General features: G+C 47.9%; 1 protein-coding gene across 14 annotated transcripts in view; it reads right to left on the bottom strand.

Moving 5' to 3' along the window:
• BRD4 (bromodomain containing 4) overlaps positions 1–18,756 on the bottom strand; it is a 244,767-nt gene that overhangs the window by 25,585 nt on the left and 200,426 nt on the right. For 11 of the 14 annotated variants that reach the window (XM_043533002.1, XM_043533003.1, XM_043533000.1 and 8 more), the window contains 7 exons: positions 17,241–17,756; positions 14,203–14,315; positions 13,780–13,939; positions 13,381–13,511; positions 6,621–6,832; positions 5,279–5,498; positions 103–4,866 (listed from right to left, as the gene is read on the bottom strand). In XM_043533002.1, coding sequence (XP_043388937.1) covers positions 4,798–4,866; positions 5,279–5,498; positions 6,621–6,832; positions 13,381–13,511; positions 13,780–13,939; positions 14,203–14,315; positions 17,241–17,756 — 1,421 coding nt within the window. In that variant the 3' untranslated portion in view covers positions 103–4,797. Of the gene's footprint in view, positions 1–102; positions 4,867–5,278; positions 5,499–6,620; positions 6,833–13,380; positions 13,512–13,779; positions 13,940–14,202; positions 14,316–17,240; positions 17,757–18,756 lie in introns of those variants that run through there. The other 3 variants (XM_043533007.1, XM_043533006.1, XM_043533009.1) reach the window with 2 other exon arrangements.

Raw genomic sequence — 18,756 nt, 5'->3', positions numbered from 1 at the left:
CCTGCAATAAGCCCTTTATGGAGCTGGGGCCCAAACACTATCACAGTCTTGGGGGAATCTAGTCTCAATGCAGAAAACGAGATAAAATTTCAGACAAAGTAGTTTTAGCTTTATATTCAGTACAAATGTTTATTTTTGCAATGAGAACTGCACAAAAAAACCTTTAGTATATAAGTGAAAACTCTATGAATTCCCTTCTACAAATGTCTAAAGTGTTTAATACAAGTCTCAAATTCACTGACAGAATTATTTGCCAAGCGTTCCGTGCAAAAAGTACAGTGGGATTGTACATTTCTCTTATTCTTTTGTACAGGATTAAAGAGAAGGAGAAAATAACCAGGATTACATCATTTAGACTAGACTTCTATAGCAAGAAGATGCATTCTAATGTCCATAACTGTTAAATCATACACAAGGGGATGGGGTGGGGGAAATTAAATAGTGTATCATCTGAATTACAACCCAATTATAAACACACATAGCAAAACAGGAAAAAACCCATGAGAATAGCAAAAAAACAAACAAACAAACAAAAAAAAAACCACCTTTGGCAGAAAAAAAACTGAAGGAACCATTTCTCCAGCTAAAGATACCACATTATGGTCATCATTCGGCAACGTGTAAAAACAAACAAAAGATGCACAGAAGAGAACAAGAAGTGTACAGCTTAAAAAAATATTTAAAGTTACAGAGTATGTAGGTGCAACCTGTAAACGTTTCCAGATATTTGCAAACAATACAGAGGCGAGCAAGAAAGGGAAAGAAAGACTGGATGAACCCACCAGTCTAAAATATGCTACCGCTACTCCGAATTATTAACTACTGATGATAAAGGTTTGGCAAATTTCAAATGCAAAAAAGGGTTGAACATTAAAAAAAGGACTAATATCGCTAGTGACTAGATACAGGGGGATTTGTTCTTTGCATACATATAAATTATATAATATTTGTTTTCTTTATTTTACAACCTAGGGTGCTCTCTTAGAAGTTCCAGCACTTCCAATTGGTTTGTATTTCTTGTTTGCAATGTGGTGGATTTTATGTACAATTGCGATGAGTGTGTGTGTGGTCACTCTTACAGCGGATGTGCACTTAAAAATACCCGGAAACCCTGAGCTTAAAATTAAAGGAGGGAGGAGATGATCACCCAAAGTGCTTTCATAAGAAGAGGAGAGAGCTTGGAAAGAGGAATACTGCCCAAGAAGGGTGAGAGATGGAAGCAGCTCGCCCCATGGCTCTGCGTGAGGCTCAAGAGACGTTGTTGGAAGAGGTTAGAGGAGAAGCCAACGGTTCAGATTTCCCCCACTACGATCTTACACAATGCACAACCGAAAAAAGATTGAAATCCAGAGGCAATTTACAAACTGTAACACAGGCTTGTTCTGGAGAGGATGCAGCGGAAGCCCTGGGAAAGGACTGTAAGAAGTGACTGTTACTAGCCCTCGGGACATGGAAATGGCACGTTCCCTACCTCTCTTCGTGACTATTCCATGCCCTACAGTGCCATGAAGTTTTGCTCCTGGCAATTCTTGGGGATCAGAGTAAAATCAAGCATATCCTAGTCCCTGGCTTGGCACAGCACAGAGAATCTGCCCAAGCCAGGAGAGCCTGCCCACACTTTGCCCAACCTGAGGCCCTATCAACCATTTGCCAGCAACATAAGGGTGGCTCCTAATTTGCATACAATGACACCAGTTGTGTCCATTTTTATCATGGGTGGGGGGCCTTGGCTCACAAGAATACTACAAGTCCCAGCATACACTGATCTTGGCCAGGCCACTGGCATGAGCACAGGATACTGGGACCTTTCAGATTGCAGTTGTATTTTAAGGTTAAGGGCAGCCACCACTTGTTGATCCACACTGACACATCTCATCTAAACAAACCCACTGAGCTCTGAGGCTAAGCTGCAGCCAGTCCCTGGTCCGGCCTGGGGCTCTGCCAATCAAGGAGAGCAGGGATGCTGCTCTTTTGGGTTTCTCTTTGCAACAGCAGCAGGATCAGCTGCTAATGAAGTTCCCTGGTGCAGGTTCTCCCAAAGGAAATCAGGACTTTTCCACTAGCGACACCAAGGGGCTCTAATGAGATAGGCAGTTCACTGGGATGATTTCCTGAAATAGCCAACAGAAAAGCGGGGCTCTACATTCCCAAGCACAAAGAGGTCCTCACCCGATGCAGTTAATAAGCTCCCTATGATAATTAGACAGAATCAAGAACTATTCCTCACGACGTCACCAGACAAATCCTGCACTCTGCTTCTCTGGGCTTGTCAGTGACCATGGCTAGCACAGTGGGGAGGCCAGAGGTTAAGAGCTACAGAGATGAGGGACTTGAGTGTCCTCACCATTCTCTTGGTCAGTACAAATTTTGATCACTGACTAGACTAGAGTCGGGAGGAGCCTGTCAGGTTTGACTAACATGGAGTGGGGGGTAGGGGAAGGACTTGGGCAGGTTTATGGGATGGATTTCTAGACTTTCTTGCAGCCTCCCCACGACCCCAGCCACAGCTGGCTCACACATCACTAGGTCGATCGTGTTAGCTAAGAGAAACTTACTTAACAGGCTGATTTCTTTTAAACTTATTCCCCTCCCCACTGGCAGCAGAGAGCTCTAATGGATGACAAGAAAGTAGCTTAGAAAACACTGAAGTCATCTTATGGCAGACAGTCAAACCCTACAACCTGAGGCTACTATTTCAACGCTTGCTTGGTCACAGACAACAGCAAAGTGGAGTTTATCCATACTAGTGCCGTCTAATCTGTCCCCGTCCTGACTGGATCTTCCCAGAGATAGCTGCACCCAGTTCTCACACTGAACTAGGTCTGGAATGTGAAGAGAAGGCCCTCCCACCCCATCGTCCATGCTCCTCCTCCCACCCTCCACATTCAAACCTCAGAAAGCAAGTATCAATGGAAGCCACCAGCTCTCAAAATGAATAGGTTGGCCAAGGCTTGGAGAATCCCAGCTCTTGCTCAGTGGGACAAACGTCACCTCTGGAACTAGGCAGGCTCTTGTGCTTGCTTTACATAGTGTCAGTTACGTCTGCATCACAATCTCAGAAACTGGGAAGGGACTGTGCTGACTGTTTGAGATGCTGTGGGTGTCAGTGCTGGGTGTCCTGATGCGCCCTCTGGGTGAGAGAGGGGGGCCAACAGCAGAATGAAGCCTTCACGCAAGACCAGCCTCACTACACCTTGTCCAGGATCGTGTTGCTTTAGCATGGCAGCTCTCCTGGCCCTCGCTTAGGAGGGAGGATGCACATTGACTACCTGGGACAAGCTTCCCCCCAGGATGGGGACAGGAGCATGAGAACTCCTTCCTTTCCCCTAGAGCACAGTCAGGAGATAGGGACAAGCTTTCCTCAACAATCCTCACCCCTTTAAACAATTTCATCACAAGTAGGATTCAAAGAAATGTCAGTACGACACCATCTTTTAAAAAAAAAGAGATGAGTTTATTCCATGATCAGTACAGACCAAATGCATATTCACCGTATTAAAGTAAAACCAATCAATTACTCCAGCGCTCGCCCCATACTGACACACCAGTATTGTACTGTATAGTGGGTATTTATGGCACATAACGTTTTAACAGTTCACAGAATAAAATTAAAAGAACACACACTGAAGGCGCATGGGAAAGCGCCCACTGCTGGTGAGTGAGATTTGATAGGTGGTGGAAGGAGCCTTTCCAAAACTGCCTCCTCCACCTGCCCTCCTCTCAGCCACTCCTTTTAGGTATAAAAACTTTTTTTTTTTTTTTTTTTTTTTTTAACACCATATTTTATGACATTTAAAAAAAACCCAAAATGCAACTTTCTGGTTTTACAGTTAAAAATATAGGCTAAAAGTTTGAAACTGAGCAAAATATAAGCAGTGTTTTTACACCGAGTTTGGTGGCTCACCAAAATCCTCAAACAAATATATGCCAACTATAGTCACTATACAATACAGCCACGGTTAAACACTAGTAACAGGGTAGTAGCTTCCCCTGGTGTTACTGGTTTCCCCACTCCACTCTATAACGAAGACAAATAATACCCAGTCAAGAGTCGAGCAGTGCCAAACTGCCTGGAGGAAAAAAAACAGACTGAAAGAAACTGACTTTGGTTGGTAGTCTAGCTCCAATTCCTGGACCTCCACACAATGCTAAAACAAAAACCTCACTCAAATGGCCAGTTACACTTGACACCTCCACTGTACTATTCCCTTTTTCACAAGCGAACACTTACAGAGAATGGCTCCCAGCTAAAGGCTTGTGGGAAGTTAAGTTAAAGGCAAAGCCAGTGATGAAAGGACCAGACACAGCTTGTGTATTTTCCCATCTGGACCCCAGGTCTCCCATTGTTGCCAGGATACTCCCATAGGCAGCCTCTCAGTGAAGAGCATCTCTTGCTGTCATGACACAGCACTGTTTATTCATAGACATTCTGTAACTTAGAACCTTTATGGATAGAAAAGGTGTGAAGAACATGAAGTCCTGGATATACTGTGAATACGTTTGGCATAGAGAATGTCGAGTGATCAGGGCACCCTTCCCAGCAGCTGCATGTCCAATCAAACCTAGTACATAGTTGGCTTGTCTTGGTCGGTCTTTCTTCAGTGTGTGAGGGGGGGCAAAAGTCAAACTGTAAGGCAGACTCTGCTGATCCTTCTGAGGCCTCAACTGAAAGATCTGCAATGGTCAGACATGCAGAAGGGCTGCAGGAATGCTCCCCCTCCCAGCCGCCGTTAACACTATGGAGAGTCAAAGATTCGCCGGGAAATTAAAGAGTCAGGAGAAGAAAACCAGGCGCTATTAGAAAAGATTCTCTTCGAATATTGCCAACAAATCGCTCTGGAAATTCATGTCGATAGTAGCTGCCATCTGAAGGGGAAGAGGAGATAGGAGAATTAAAAAGGCTGCAGAATTGATGCTCACAAGAGCACATTGCAGGGATGCTGCACTTGACTCAATGGATGGCATTAGGGGCCAGGGATTTTGTTGGGCTACCTAAACTTTTTACTGGTATAATCTAGTACTTTTTCCCTATAAAAGTGGACCTAAGTCTCCTGGCACAGTTATCTGCCAATCTGTTGAGTATTCAGTCAGTTCACCAAGGCATCAGCATTCCAGCAAAAGCACTCTGGCCTGCTTGTAACCCCCGGCCGATAAACCCAGCGTGCTCTAGGACTATCAAATTACACTGCAGAGTGATGCTCTGTCACTCAGCTCCTTGCCGGAACATCTGCCTCAAAGAGCCCCACATCAGAGTGCCCAATATCCCCCCACCACTCACCGCCTCTCTGCGCCTTCGCTCCTGCTCCCGTTTTCTGGCCATCTCTCTCTGCTGATCCAGCATAGACTGAGAGGACTGTGGCTGAGAGCTCTGTGCTTGGGGCGCAGAGGCTGCAGCTGACACCTGCTGCTGCTGCTGCTGGTGCTGCTGCTCCTGGCGTCTTCGGACTTCTTCCTGAACTCTGCGAGCTTGCTCCAGGGCATCCTCATCATCACGACTCCTGCCAAGACCCAAGTGTCATTAGAATGGTGGGGTGCTTTGTGCAACCACATAAGGCATGGCAGTTTCTAATACAGCTCTACAGGGGTACTGCTGGGTCCTTCTTCCACACCCAGGGCTGGCTCATTATTGTTGTGATGAAGGACTATTTGAGGAAACGCCATTCTAGAGTGGGAAGGGATGTCTCAGATTTGGCTGTTTCAAACTTGTTCCTTGACCCATATCTTAGAGCTTCTCATGGATGCCTCCCTTCCCCATTGTGATCCCATAACCTTCCTGCGGGAACTCCAGCAATCACTGACATAGTGAAGTCTCTGAAGAAAGGACTCAATGTATTACATTTTTAATGCCAGGTAGCAGCTGGAAACGAGGAAGAGCAGCCTGCACCATATGTCCAGCCATCTCCGGCAGCAAGCACTCCTTGAGGATCCCAGTTGGAGAATGGGCAGCTAAGGGGTTTCTCCCTGTGGAGTTTGTTGCATAGTCAAGACGCCCATTTTGCAACACCCACACTGTGGAATGGGAAGTGCTTAGCATTGAGAGATTCTTGCTCATATTGCTTCTTGCTTAACAGTACCGTTAGTCAGCTTAAGGAGGAGGAAACAGCAGCTGTTATCCAGTGGCACACCCAGATACCTCAGTGGTATGAACTGTGAATAGAGTATGATGCTGGAGCTCTACAACTTGCACTGGCTCTTGTGTGGGCAAGGAGCCCATCTCCTCGTGAGCCCACCAGGGAAGCGGTGGCTATATTACACACACTGATTATGTTCAGAGTTCCTGCACTGCAGCCTGTAAGTGCTGACACGTGTCTAGGCTAACAGAGCTGAGGTATAACCCGAGGGAGCTAGAGAAAAGGTGGCCTGGACAACAGGGCCATGTCTGGTATACCCCTCAAAAGGGCAGTGGAGACAGCCCTACCCTCACCATCTTCTGGTTGATCCTGCTGCAAAACCTATCTTTTCCCAAAGTATCAGCAGTGGTCCAAGACACCAAGCTGACAAGTGAAGCAAAAAGCAGAAGTGATTGTCCCCAGTGGGGACATAGCCCCATTCACAGCACCTTGGTACCCTAGAGAGACAAGCTTTAGGAGCAATGAAATACAGATGTGCAGGCCTCTCACCTCATCCTCTCCTGCTCCCGCCTCAGCCGCTCCTTCTCCTTTTCCACCTGTTCTGCCTGAGCCTTGAGCGCCTTCTCCCGCTCCTCCTTCTCCCGCGCTGCCCTCTTGAAATGCTCAAAGCTGTCGCTGGAGGACTTTGCTGTGGAGGACGGAGTTGTGAGGGGTTTCTGGACCAAACTTGCCCACGAGCCCATGTTCTTTATTTTCAGATCCTGTGAAGTCAAGAAGGCAGCATTAGTGATGAACTGGGCCATAACTAGCAGACATAGCCTCCCAGCTAATGTTAACAGCACACAGTAGCATGAGTCTGGCATGAACCTTAGTGCTAGGCATTATGGTTAAGTTCTTAGTAAGAGGCCACAGAACTCCCCCAAAATCATTTGCTGAAGGGAACCTTCAGCACTTGTGACCTGTTTCAATCCAGCACAGACTGACAGTTACTGAAAGAGGAGGTTACTTACATATAACTGGAGGTTCTTCGAGATGCGTGGTCCCTATTTGTATTCCCAGAGGGGTTACGCATGCGAACCATGCACCTGCAGTCGGAGCATTTGAAATTAGTGTGCATTGGTCAGTGCATGCGCCTGTGTTCACCTTGTGCTTCCAGCCAAGGTGATAAAGGCTGACGTGAACCGGACCATGTCACCAGTTCCTTCTCCAACGCGAATCAGACAGATCCGTAGGAGAAAGGAAGGAGGGTGGGAAGTGGAATACAGATAGGGACCACGCATCTCAAAGAATCTCCAATTACAGGCAAGTAACCTCTTCTTCTTCGAGTGATGATCCCTACTATTCCACTGGTGGTGATTAACAAGCAGTACTTAAGTCGGAAGAGGGTGCAAGGATGAGGAAGGAATGGTTGTGTGGAGAACTGGCATGCCCAAGGAGATATCTGCTGCTGAGGTCTACACTAAGATAGTGTGCTGCAAAGGTGTGTAAGAACTCCAGGTGGCCGCTCTACATTGTCCCTAACTGAAGGGAGTCCATGGTCGAAGCCTGAGCTCTCGTGGAGTTAGCCTGCAATGCTGTGGAGATAGGTCGGCCTGACAGTTGGTAGCAGAGTGCAACCCAAATGCAACCCAAAATCCATTTAGAGATCCTCTAGGTGGAGATGACGAGTCTTTCGGCTACTACAACGTATACAGCATAGGGGAGTTCCTGATTGGTTTTGTGCTCTGCAAGCAACAGGCCAGAGCTCGTCAGACATCGAGAGAATGGAGTTGATGTTCCTCTGCAGATGTGTGTGGTTTCAGGAAGAAAACAGTTAAGTGAATAGATTGACTGATGTGAAACTGGGAGACCACCTTTGATAAAACCTTGGGTCGAGACGTAGGGAAAGGATCCTTCTCGAACACTATAAAAGGCGGATCCTCTATCATAGCTTAAAGTTCACCAACCTTCTCGCAGAAGTGATAGCAACAAGAAAAGCAACTTTCATGGAAAGGAGGGACATAGAGCACGATGGTAACAGTTCAAAGTGTGGTTTTGTTAGCATAGAGAGAACTAGATTCATGTAACCATTGGGGTGTGATCATTTGGGTGGGAGAGGTGGTGATGAGGCCTTTCCAAAACCTAGTGGTTAGTGGGTGTGTAAAGACGGTGCAACATGCTAATTGCCGCCAGGTGGACTCTCAAAGAGTTGAGGCAAGAGCTGACGACTTCAAGGACAGAACATAATCCAGGATCGGGAGGATCCCCATCAGTTCAGGCAGAAGTACTTTTTGTTGGACCCAAGATGAGAAACGTTTCCATTTGGCTCAGTAACATTGCCTAGTGGAGTCCTTCCTGCTGCTGGAGAGGATGTCTTGCACAGCAGGAGAGCATGTGCATGCTAAAGCAAATGCCCATCCAAATACCATGTTCTGAGGTGGAGTGCATGTGGATTGGGATGCCTGATCTCGCTGTTGTACTGGGTCAGGAGATTGGGGAAGCTGTGGAGGGGAATTGGTGGGCAGAATGACTATGTGGAGGAGATTGGGAAACTGGAATTGCCTGGGCCAGCAGGCGATGATCACTCTGTCTTGTTGGATCTTGTGCAGTACCTGAGGCAGGAAAGGCAGAGCAGGGAAAGCGTAGTTGATTTGGTCTGACCAACGGAGCAGGAGAGCATCACCCTGAGAGTGGTGACTGAGGCCTTCTCTGGAGCAGTATGTGATACATTTGCTGTTTGTTTGTGACGTGAATAGATGTCTGGTCAGGGTCCTCCATCAGGTGAAGATGCTGTGTACTACTGAATTGTGACATTCCCTCTCGTGGTCAATGGCAAAACGTTTGCTGATAGAGTTTGAGACTACATTCTGTGTTCCTGGATGATAGCCTGCAGACAAGAGATCTGGTGATTGATGCACTAAGTCCAGAGAGAGAGAGAGGCCAATCTTATTCCCGTTTGTTAATACAGAAAACAGCAGTAGCGTTGTCTGACATGATGAGACACCATGATGGGAGTGAATGAAACAGAAGAAAGGACTGGCATACCTTTCTTACAGCTCGGAGTTCCAGGATATTTATGTGCACCCTGGATCCTTGGGGAGACCACGTGCCCTGTGTCATGTGCTCATCCATGTGGGCTCTTCAGCCTATCGGGGATGCATTAGTGATGATCTTCTTGTCTGGTAGGAGGGAAGGAAGGGAACCCGCATGCATACATGACATGGCTCTGACCACAATCAGAGGGATGGCAGCATGAAATCCAGGGAGTTACAGTTTGGTGAGTAAACATACTGGAGCCACGTCTGAAGGCAGCAAAGGTGGAGTTGTGCAAATGGGGTCACATATGTACACAAAGCCACGCAGCCCAGGAGAGACAGGCAAGTCCTGGCTGGTACATGATTGTTCATGATGCTAGTTATGATGAGAGTTCACTGTCTGGAACCTGTCTTTCAGTAAGTAGGCCTGTACTGTGGCTGAACTGATGATAGCTCTTGCGAAGTTCAGAGACTGTGTGGGGTCTAGGATTGATTTCTCAATGTTGATGATGACTCCAAGGGATGAAAGGAAGTTGAGCAACATGGAGGTTGATGCTTGGGCTTCTTGCCTGGATCGTGCAATTGGAAGCCAGTCTAATGTCTGACAAAGGCCGCAAAGATGGAAAAAACTTTGGTGAAGACTCGGAGCAGTGGCTATTCTGAAAGGGAGCACCCTGTAGTGGAAATAGTGGGTGCCCACTATGAATCTCAGGAAATGTCTGTGGGATGGATGGATATCAATGTGAAAATAAGCAACTTTCGTATCGAGAACCGTAAACCACATGGCCCTTTTCTAAGGATAGGATAATTGCTGCCAGCATGACCACTGAAAACTTGAGCTTGTGAACGAACCGACAGATGTTGGAGATTGAGGATTGGTCTCCACCCGCCTTTCTTCTTGGGTATCAAGAAGTAAGTTGAGTAAAACCCTGTTCCCCGGTATTCTCTGTGTATGTGTTCTACTGCTTCCTGTTGTAATGAGTTCACCACTTGGGTGAGAATGCAGTTGTGAGGATGGTCCCTGAAGAGGGACAAGGAGGGCGGTCTTGGAGGAGGTAATTCGATGAACTCGATCGTATAGCCCTGGTGGATGCTGTTCGACACCTATTTGTCTATTATCATCGCACTCCAACCATGAGAAAAGAGTGCTAAATGACCCCAATGGGGGGAGTGTGTTTGTGAGGTGTCAGGCATAGTTGTTGGGGCTTCATCAAAAGCAAGGTCTTCAACAGTGCTCCGTACCTCCCTCGGGAAACCAGAGGAATGGAGCCAAGACACACTCCGCATACTATGACCACAGCCATGGCCCTGCAAGAGGTATCTGCTGCATCTACCCCTGACTGGAGGGCTATTCTGGCTATCAGCTTCCCTTCCTCAGTAAGTGCCTGAAAGTGAGCCCAATCGTGTTGCGGCAGGCTATCAGTAAATTCCTGGAACTTGCTGTAATTCAGGAAGTCACACTTGACTAGTAATGCCTGAGAGTTCGCGATACAGAATTGAAGGCTAGCTGAGGAAAATATCTTGTGTCCCAAAAGGTTCAAATGTTGGCCTTCCTTATCAGCAGGTATAGATTGAGGGTGCTGTTGCTTGGCTTGTGCAGTCACTGCCTGGACAACTAGGGTGTTTGGAGGAGGATGCAAAAAAAAAAAAAAAAAAAAAAGTGGGAGGGGGAGGGGACGGGGGGATGGACATACACAACACTCAGACCCCTTAGCAAGAACATAATGCTTTTTGGCCCCTCTGGGGTAGCCATACATGTGGGAGAGGTGTGCCACCCGGTCCTGGCAGGCTCCAGAATAGCCTCAGTAATAGGCAATGCAATTGTGGCTGGTCCCAGGTTCCTAGATTTCTTCCAGTGGAAACTGGAGTTCCCTTGAGAATCTCTGCAACAGTTCCTTGAAACTGCCTGAAGTCATCCAGAGGCGAAGGGGATGCTGCAGTCACTGCTTCACCTGGAGATGAAGAGGGAAAACTTACTAATTCTGGCAGCACTGAGGTGTTCCTCTTCCTCCAACAGATCCAAGCGTCTGCTAGAAGGAAACTTTAAGCAGGAGGCAGGCAAAATGTTCCCTCGTGGACCAGGCTGGTTCTAAGGGGGGGTATTGGGACCCGGTCCCTAGTAATAGCCAATAGGCCAGATCCGAGGAAGGTTGTGGTGGCCCCCACGGCATGAGGTACCAATGGCTCTGAGGTCATTGAAATGGAGGATGCTGCCATGGATGTGGTAGTCTCTGTGAAGACACGTAGGGGTGACAGGACATAATTGGTTCCTCTCCTGGTTCCTATTTTTCAGAGGAGGAGAAGGCAGACTGGTTCAAATGGTGGTGCTGTCAGAACTGGCGGAAGGGTGTACACCATCAGAGCAGATGGTGAAAGGACCTGTTCTGGGGAAATGTCCTGAGGTGGAGAAATCCTCTCTCTAGAGGTGGAAGGGCTGGCTGGCTGGGGTGACTCTGGGTCTGGCAAGGCGAACATGTCCTGGGGTTCAGGTAAAATTCCAGATATCCCCGGTATCACAGGCACCCTTTCCCTGGGCTGGTATCAGTGCCGGTGGCATGGACTTTCCCAGAACAGGAGGATCCCATGTCTTGTGGAGGGTTGGTGATGACGGTACTGTTGGACAGGTGCTCGGAAGTACCAGATTCCATTGCTTGTGGGACTTCTTCTCATGCTATGGGACTTAGTGAGAATTCCATCCCCATGGCTCGAACTCGTGGAAGGAGCGTCCACTTTCTTTGACTTTGACCAAGACTTAGTACCATGCTTATGGTATGCTTCCTTATCTCCCACTTAGACGCCTCCATAGGCTTTGGATGTGGTAATGGGAGGTGTGCGTTCCTCACTGATTCAGGCCGATATACAGGGGGAGTTTCCCTACCTGGGTCTGAGTGAGGCCTCATGGTGAGCTCTATGTGGTGCTTTCGGAAGCGGAGGGTCTGGCCTTTTTGGGTGTGGCTGGGAAAGGACTGGCAAATACTGAACCTGGATGTGATGTGAGCTTCCCCCAAGCAGTAGAGGCAGCACTGGGTTAATCACTGATGGAGAAGAAGTGCGGGCAGCAGGCGCAGAGTTTGAAGCCCAGAATCCTGGGCACAGTCCAGTACCTGCACACAGGTACCAGGCAGGGTGTTGTATGAAGAAAAAAACAAACCCCAATCTTATCTTAACTAAGTGCTAAAACTGCAATAAAAAAGGTAATAAACTGGTAAAACTACCATAAACCTGGGTAAAACTATGTACAACTATCTTTATTAAAGATGCACCAGAGAGGAGGACACTGAAAGTTCCGACCTGAACCATGCGGCAGTGAGAAGAATTGGAGTCAGGATTGGTCAGCCCCTCCCTTTAACACCTTGGACGAAGCACAAGGTGAGCCAGGGCGCATGAAGGGACCAACAGACACTACTTTCAAATTCTCCGACTCTGGGCACACAGTGCGCATGCTTAACCCCTCAGTGGAACACAAATAGGGACCATTACTTGAAGAAGGTGATGTTACCATCTGAAGGCTGTTCACAGTGGCATGTATGAAATGAGTTGGTAGTCTCACTTTACAGCTCCTGGTTCCCGTATCGTCAAACCCCCACATCCGTTCCCCCCATTTGTGGCCAGAAGTGTAGGGCCGAATGGGTCACAGAGACTGAGCTCCCTTCCCACACACAGGGAGTCCTCCCCCTGCATCTCAGCGACACAGGTGGGAGATGCTTGCCTTGCTGTGCCCAGACTGTTCCTGATCTGCAGATAGAAGCTATCAGTCCTCACAGCTCTCAGCCAGGCCAAATTCTCTTGTACAATCGCTTTAACATTAAAAAATTGGGCCCAAACCTTCATGAAGCAGTCAGGATAACAGTGCTGCCTCCCTCCCCGCCCCCCAACACCGGGGCGGGGGAGGAGAAGAGGAGGGAGGGGGAGGGGGAGAGAGAGAGAGAGCGAGCACACGCGCACTAAAACTAGTTTACTCTGGTGAGCCCCACCCTGGCATGAAGGGACAGGTCTGCTCAATCTGGGATAAGACATGAGGCCATGTCCGCTTCGAGGCACCGCAACCTGTGTCCTAAGCAGAAGAGGATGGGGGACCTAGCTGAGTAGATCAAACTGTTAGAGAAGGGACAACTTTGGCCTAGAATTTTTAGGGGCTTTACACTGAGTTCAGCCTCTTCTAGTAGCTCAGAGTTTCTGTGCCCCTTTCGCAAAAAAGAATATAGACCAAATGCTGGAGTGTAGGCAGGTCAGACCAGGCCACTAAATAACCCCTTCCCCCAAACTGACTGCATCCAGGTGTGGTGAATTGTTACCTTTTTAGGAGCGACAGGTGTTTTCAGTTCCTGTTTTTGTCTGTCTTTGTCCTGTACTCCAGGTGGCGGCACATTCTGCTCAGGGGGTCTGATTACAGGCCGCCCACCCTCCATTGGTTTCATTTCTGTTCCTGAAACACACATATACCACGGTAAGGGCAAAAGACCATTCCTGCAGGCTGTCAGGGTATCTGAGTTTCCTAGAGCATTCAGGGAGTGATCCTGTCCCTTCCTTCCCCACTATCGAGGGCAGGCCAATTGACTGAGGTGTAGACTCTCAGGCTTTCACTGTGAGGAGCAGTCCATTTCTACATCTCAGCTTTCAAAGGGAAACAGACTAGCCCATTTTACACCCAAAATACACATTTCAACACTAACAGCGCAGGGGCTCTAACTTACTTTGCTGGATATGTGCAGGGGGTTTGATGCTCTCTGGGTGCTTGGGAGGTTCCTGTCGCAACGTGGGGCTGAATGTTTCATTTCGGATGACCGGTGAATGCATCTTCTCTTCCTTTGCTGCCATGGGCTGGGATTGCACGACAGAGGGTGCTCTCAGCTCCTGCCATGTTAGCATATTGAGATGGGTCAGTCACCATCCAAATACCTTCCTTGATGGAAGTCCATCCCACATCCACAGAGCCAGTAACATCCTGAACAATCCACCATGAGTGTCCCACAATGGGGCTGGCCTAGCCTCTAATGCATGCTCATGGAGAGTGCACCGTTGTGGGAATGAGCCCAAGCTACCAACACAGGTTGGGAACCCTGTGCTTTGAGAGCAGGCCCTTTGGGACCCCACATTCAGGTTATGCCTTCCTTTACCTGTTTTTTCGGCTGGATATTTTGCTGAGGTGGTGACTGGTGGCCCAGACCCTGGAACTGGGGCATCTGTGGGGAATGCATCATGAGAGGGGAAGGCGCTTCTCTCAAGTGACCTGGAACAATTCAGCACCAGTCAGTTACCCTGTCATCACTATCGCTTATCCAAACATTAACCAAGGTGAGAACTTGTCCTTGAGTCAGATCGAGCAGCATGCTGCTCCACAGGACTGACACCGTCGGCAGGTTGAATTTAACCCAGGCACACCTTACAAACTTAGGAAGACTCCACACCAGTTTGGCAGTTTCCGTAGTCTAGTCCTACCCCTCAGTACTTCCAGCTGTCACATGGGCTGCACTGCCACACTAATTCACACTAACCCTAAGCACTAATTCAGAAGCAACTTTAAGACTCTGTCACCCAGATCAGTACACAAAGAGCCATACACTTAGTTGCATCTGTTTATTCCTCTCCATAAGCCTGCCAGACTTGCATGGAGTGGTATGCAGATAGGGGGAACTTCCCACCAGCCTCCTTACAGTCCGGTGTCAGGCCAGTGCCATGGTTGTCACAGGCACATTCACAATGCACAAGGGCTGTAGGTGGCTGGGCAGTGGCAAGTGAAAAGGATTTTGTTGGATTGCCCTTTGGATTTGGCCGTGAAGCCTACGGACTTCATTCTGAGGAATGGAAAACCTCCATCCAAAATACATTCCTATTTTAAAGAATTTGTAAGCTCCTCTATGCAATTTCTTCCACTGAACCACAGAACATTTGAGAATCACTGAACATTTACTATTTTAAAACTCTCCCCTTACATTTCTATGCCCCCAGAGTCTCTCAAGATCTCTGTTCAGGAATCACACATGCACTTTAGGGCACAGAGAACTGACGGAGCACCTGGAGACATCCATTTCATTTGATGTTTACTGAAATTTATAAGGGAAGTGAGCTTTCCTTTTTCAGGCTCTGGCTGGACTCAGCCAACACGCTAGGCACTAGAGAGGTGCTCAGCAGATTGCCTCATGGGTGGGAGGGAAGCAACTGAATTTCACTTGTTTGCACCCTTCTTTATTTGTCTGCCCTCTGCTGTTATAGCTCCCTGGCGTCGCTTGTAACAACTCTCAGAAACCCTATATGATGGTTTATGGAATCCATTTTAAACTACAGGTGGCCGGGGTGGGGGGGTTTGAAAGAGGCAGGATGTAGTAATTCCAATTAGAATTTAACCAAGGCACCACGACAAACACCCCTAACTAGAGATCTTTAATGAACCAAAGTGAGCCTCAGTTTTACATTTAATTGGAAAGACAGCACCTCCAGCAGCACCCTGCTGGGGGCACCAGCCTGGTGCTAAAGAGAACCACCTCCTGAATCACTAAATAACCTGTAACACTTTTTGCAATGCCTGGGTTTTCCTTGGAGGCCTCTCCTCTCCCATCAAAATCCTGCTCAATCCATTGACATCTGAGAAGGTCACAACCCAAAGTATGATGGCTGAAGGCCACTGGCACATTCCTCTTATTTCTCCTACATACACAGTTCAATGTTTAGCATAGGAGGAAAAAATTAAAAGCACATTCTGAAAATAGCACTCCACCCAACAGCCAGGGGTCATTACATAACATATCTAAAACAACACAACGGTAAGGAGAAGCAAAAAGAATTCATGCTAAATATTTAAGACAGAGAAAAATATATTTGTCCTTCACACAAGAAATGAATACCCATCTTCATGTGCACTATTATCCTGTAACAAAGCTTGTTAGAGATTGTAGAGAAAATATTCTTGATCAAGGGCACTATGAGGGAGACTAGGCTACACCATCATCAGCTCAAATAATCTTACAAGGGTTTAAAATCTGCCCATAGCTAGGAGGGACAAGGCTCTGTCTATGTCTCAGGGACCAGTCTGAGCACTTCGCTTGAGACTTTCCACCTCCCAATCTGGGTAGAATCACTCACGCAGTCACAGGCATTTTATTTCCTTTTCAGCGGTGCGTCCACTGGAGCATACCCCAGAAGGGCTGTCTTTAAGGCAGGGAAAGCACTTTGGCAAGGCTGCTTGCCATCTGATCACTTGCCGGGGGCTAGCATACATGTACATGTTTACTGTGGTAATGCTAGCTTGGCTATTCTGGAGATGCTGGCTCTTGTCACCAGATTCTAACTATTTGTATTTTAACATCTAATAAACTACCCAAGGGGACAACTTAAAGTGCTTGGCTAGTAAACAATACTCAGCAGCCATCCTCCTTAACTTCAGTTTATTTCCTTTTACCGGATACTACACTGGCAGTCATGCAGTTTTGATCCTTTCATGGGGAACTTCCCAACATGCTTGCCAACGGCACACGAGAACTTCAAATCCAAACAGAATCAGGAAGCCTGATCTGTTCCTGGGGAGGTGGTGATTTATGTTATTACTATAAAATCACAAACCAAACATCCTGCCAAAGGGAGCAAACAGCCTCTTTTCTAGATGGAGCTCACCGACTGTACCCTGATTTCAGGACAGGCTAGACTTCCATGCTGAAAGGGGATGGGATGAATCTTAACAGGGCACAGCACTGCCAGTTAGAATCTGTTTCCTAACTTTGAGCCCTACAATAGTTGGTTTTCCCCATGGACTGAGATTTAAGCTCCCAGGAGAAAAGCTTAGAGTCCTCACTAGACTATCAAGTTATTTAAAGAATTCCTCCCAGACTAAGTACGTTTCTTGATGACTTGTCCGTGCTCCAAGCCCGATGCCAACTCACCACCGGTATCTGCAAAGCTCAGAAGATTGTGGAACAATCACATTCCAACCAGGTTTCAGAGTAGCAGCCGTGTTAGTCTGTATCCGCAAAAAGAACAGGAGTACTTGTGGCACCTTAGAGACTAACAAATTTATTGGAGCATAAGCTTTCGTGAGCTACAGCTCACTTAAGGTGTCACAAGTACTCCTTTACATTCCAACCAGGCATCCAACGCCCTTAATTTGTTACTAATTGTAGCTGCGCTGATGTTAAGAACTCAGAGGGGAAATTTCAGCACTCACCAGTTGAATAGGGGTCAGGCTTATGGTGCCGTGGTGATGGGTGGTGCTGGATGACTTGCTGAGGTTTAGCTGGCTGCGGCTGCGGGGGTGGATGCTGCTGTGGAGGTGGCTGAGGCTGAGGGATATGAGGAGGGAATTGCATGGGCTGCATGTGCATCGGCCTCTGCTGCTGCTGCTGCAGCTGTTGTACTGAGGGATGAGCAGGAGGCTGCAGGGGTGGCTGAGGCTGTGACTGGACCTTCACTGAAGGGAGGAGAGGAGTCTGCGGCTGCACTTTCTGCAGCTGTTGAAGGTAGAGCTGCATCTGGCTGGTGCTCAGAGGCAGGCTGTGATGAGGCGTGGGAGGCTCCTCATCCTCCAGGAGGACCTGGGGAGGCTGAGGCAAAGGCGGCTGGGGGAGCATGGGCTGCTGGCTTATGGCTGGTGACGCTGCTGGAGGACGTGAAGGCTTAGGGGGTAGTGCTGCGGCTCGATTACTGGGTCTTGATGGCTGCTGAGGCAGAGCGTTGTGCAAAGCTGGGGAAGAAGAGCAGGAATACATGGCATCACATACAACAGAAGAAAGAGCACAACTCCCCACAGCAAAACTGCACAAGTTGTTCTGCTTATTAAACTGCCCATGCCAAACAGAGGAAAAGATGTGCCATTACATCGCACAGAATACACATGGAACATAACACAGATCTCATGGTATCTAACCCCGTTTCTTAATCATGTGACCATACATCCTTCTCTAACACATCAAGTTATCCCCAGACTTGCAAAGCCTGGGACCATGTGGCGCCAACTAGGAAATGCAGGGCTGTAGAAGAAACAAGGACTTACTGTAACCATGTCTCGTTGTATGTGTGCCCAAATCACTGGAGCTGGAGAAATTTGCCTAGCAGTACACGTAGAGGGGCACTGCTCATGCCTCATGGCCATAGGCCCACTCCTGGCTATATGAGGCAGTGCCACCCCAAGCATCCCTCAGTTTCTTTGCACTGAATGCCCAGACATTAGACTCCGACGCAAAGTGGATGGACAGTGGATCGTAGAATACATATTGCATCACATCTTGAAAAACCACAGGTACATTAAGTAACCATTTCTTCTTCTTCAAGTAGATGCAGCTGTGTATTCTATTTTCCACTTAGGTGAATCACAAGGAGTACCACCCCCCCACCCACCCCGGAGGCGGGGCTCACAGTCTACCAAAACAAGGACAGCAAGACAGCTCTACCAAAGCTTGCTTCTGCCTTGGAAGATGTGGTGATGGTGTAATGGTTCGTGAACGTATGTATCAATGACCACATAGCAGCCCTGGAAACGTCCAATATGGAAAGATCACTAAGGAACACTCTGGACATTGCTTGCATCCTCGTACAATGAGCTCACACACACTGAGGACAGTAGCCAAGGCTATTTCATTGCTGTCAATGCAGCATGTTACCCATTTGGAGATCTGTGACGAGACCAGTTGACCCTTCATGCAATCTGCATATGGCAGAAACAAATGAGGTGAGGCCCAAAACAG

This window comes from Chelonia mydas, chromosome 20, assembly GCF_015237465.2.
Source record: "Chelonia mydas isolate rCheMyd1 chromosome 20, rCheMyd1.pri.v2, whole genome shotgun sequence".
NCBI lineage: Eukaryota > Metazoa > Chordata > Testudines > Cheloniidae > Chelonia > Chelonia mydas.
The sequence above is the reverse complement of the archived record's forward strand: the minus strand, read 5'-3'. Positions and strand labels throughout refer to the sequence as shown.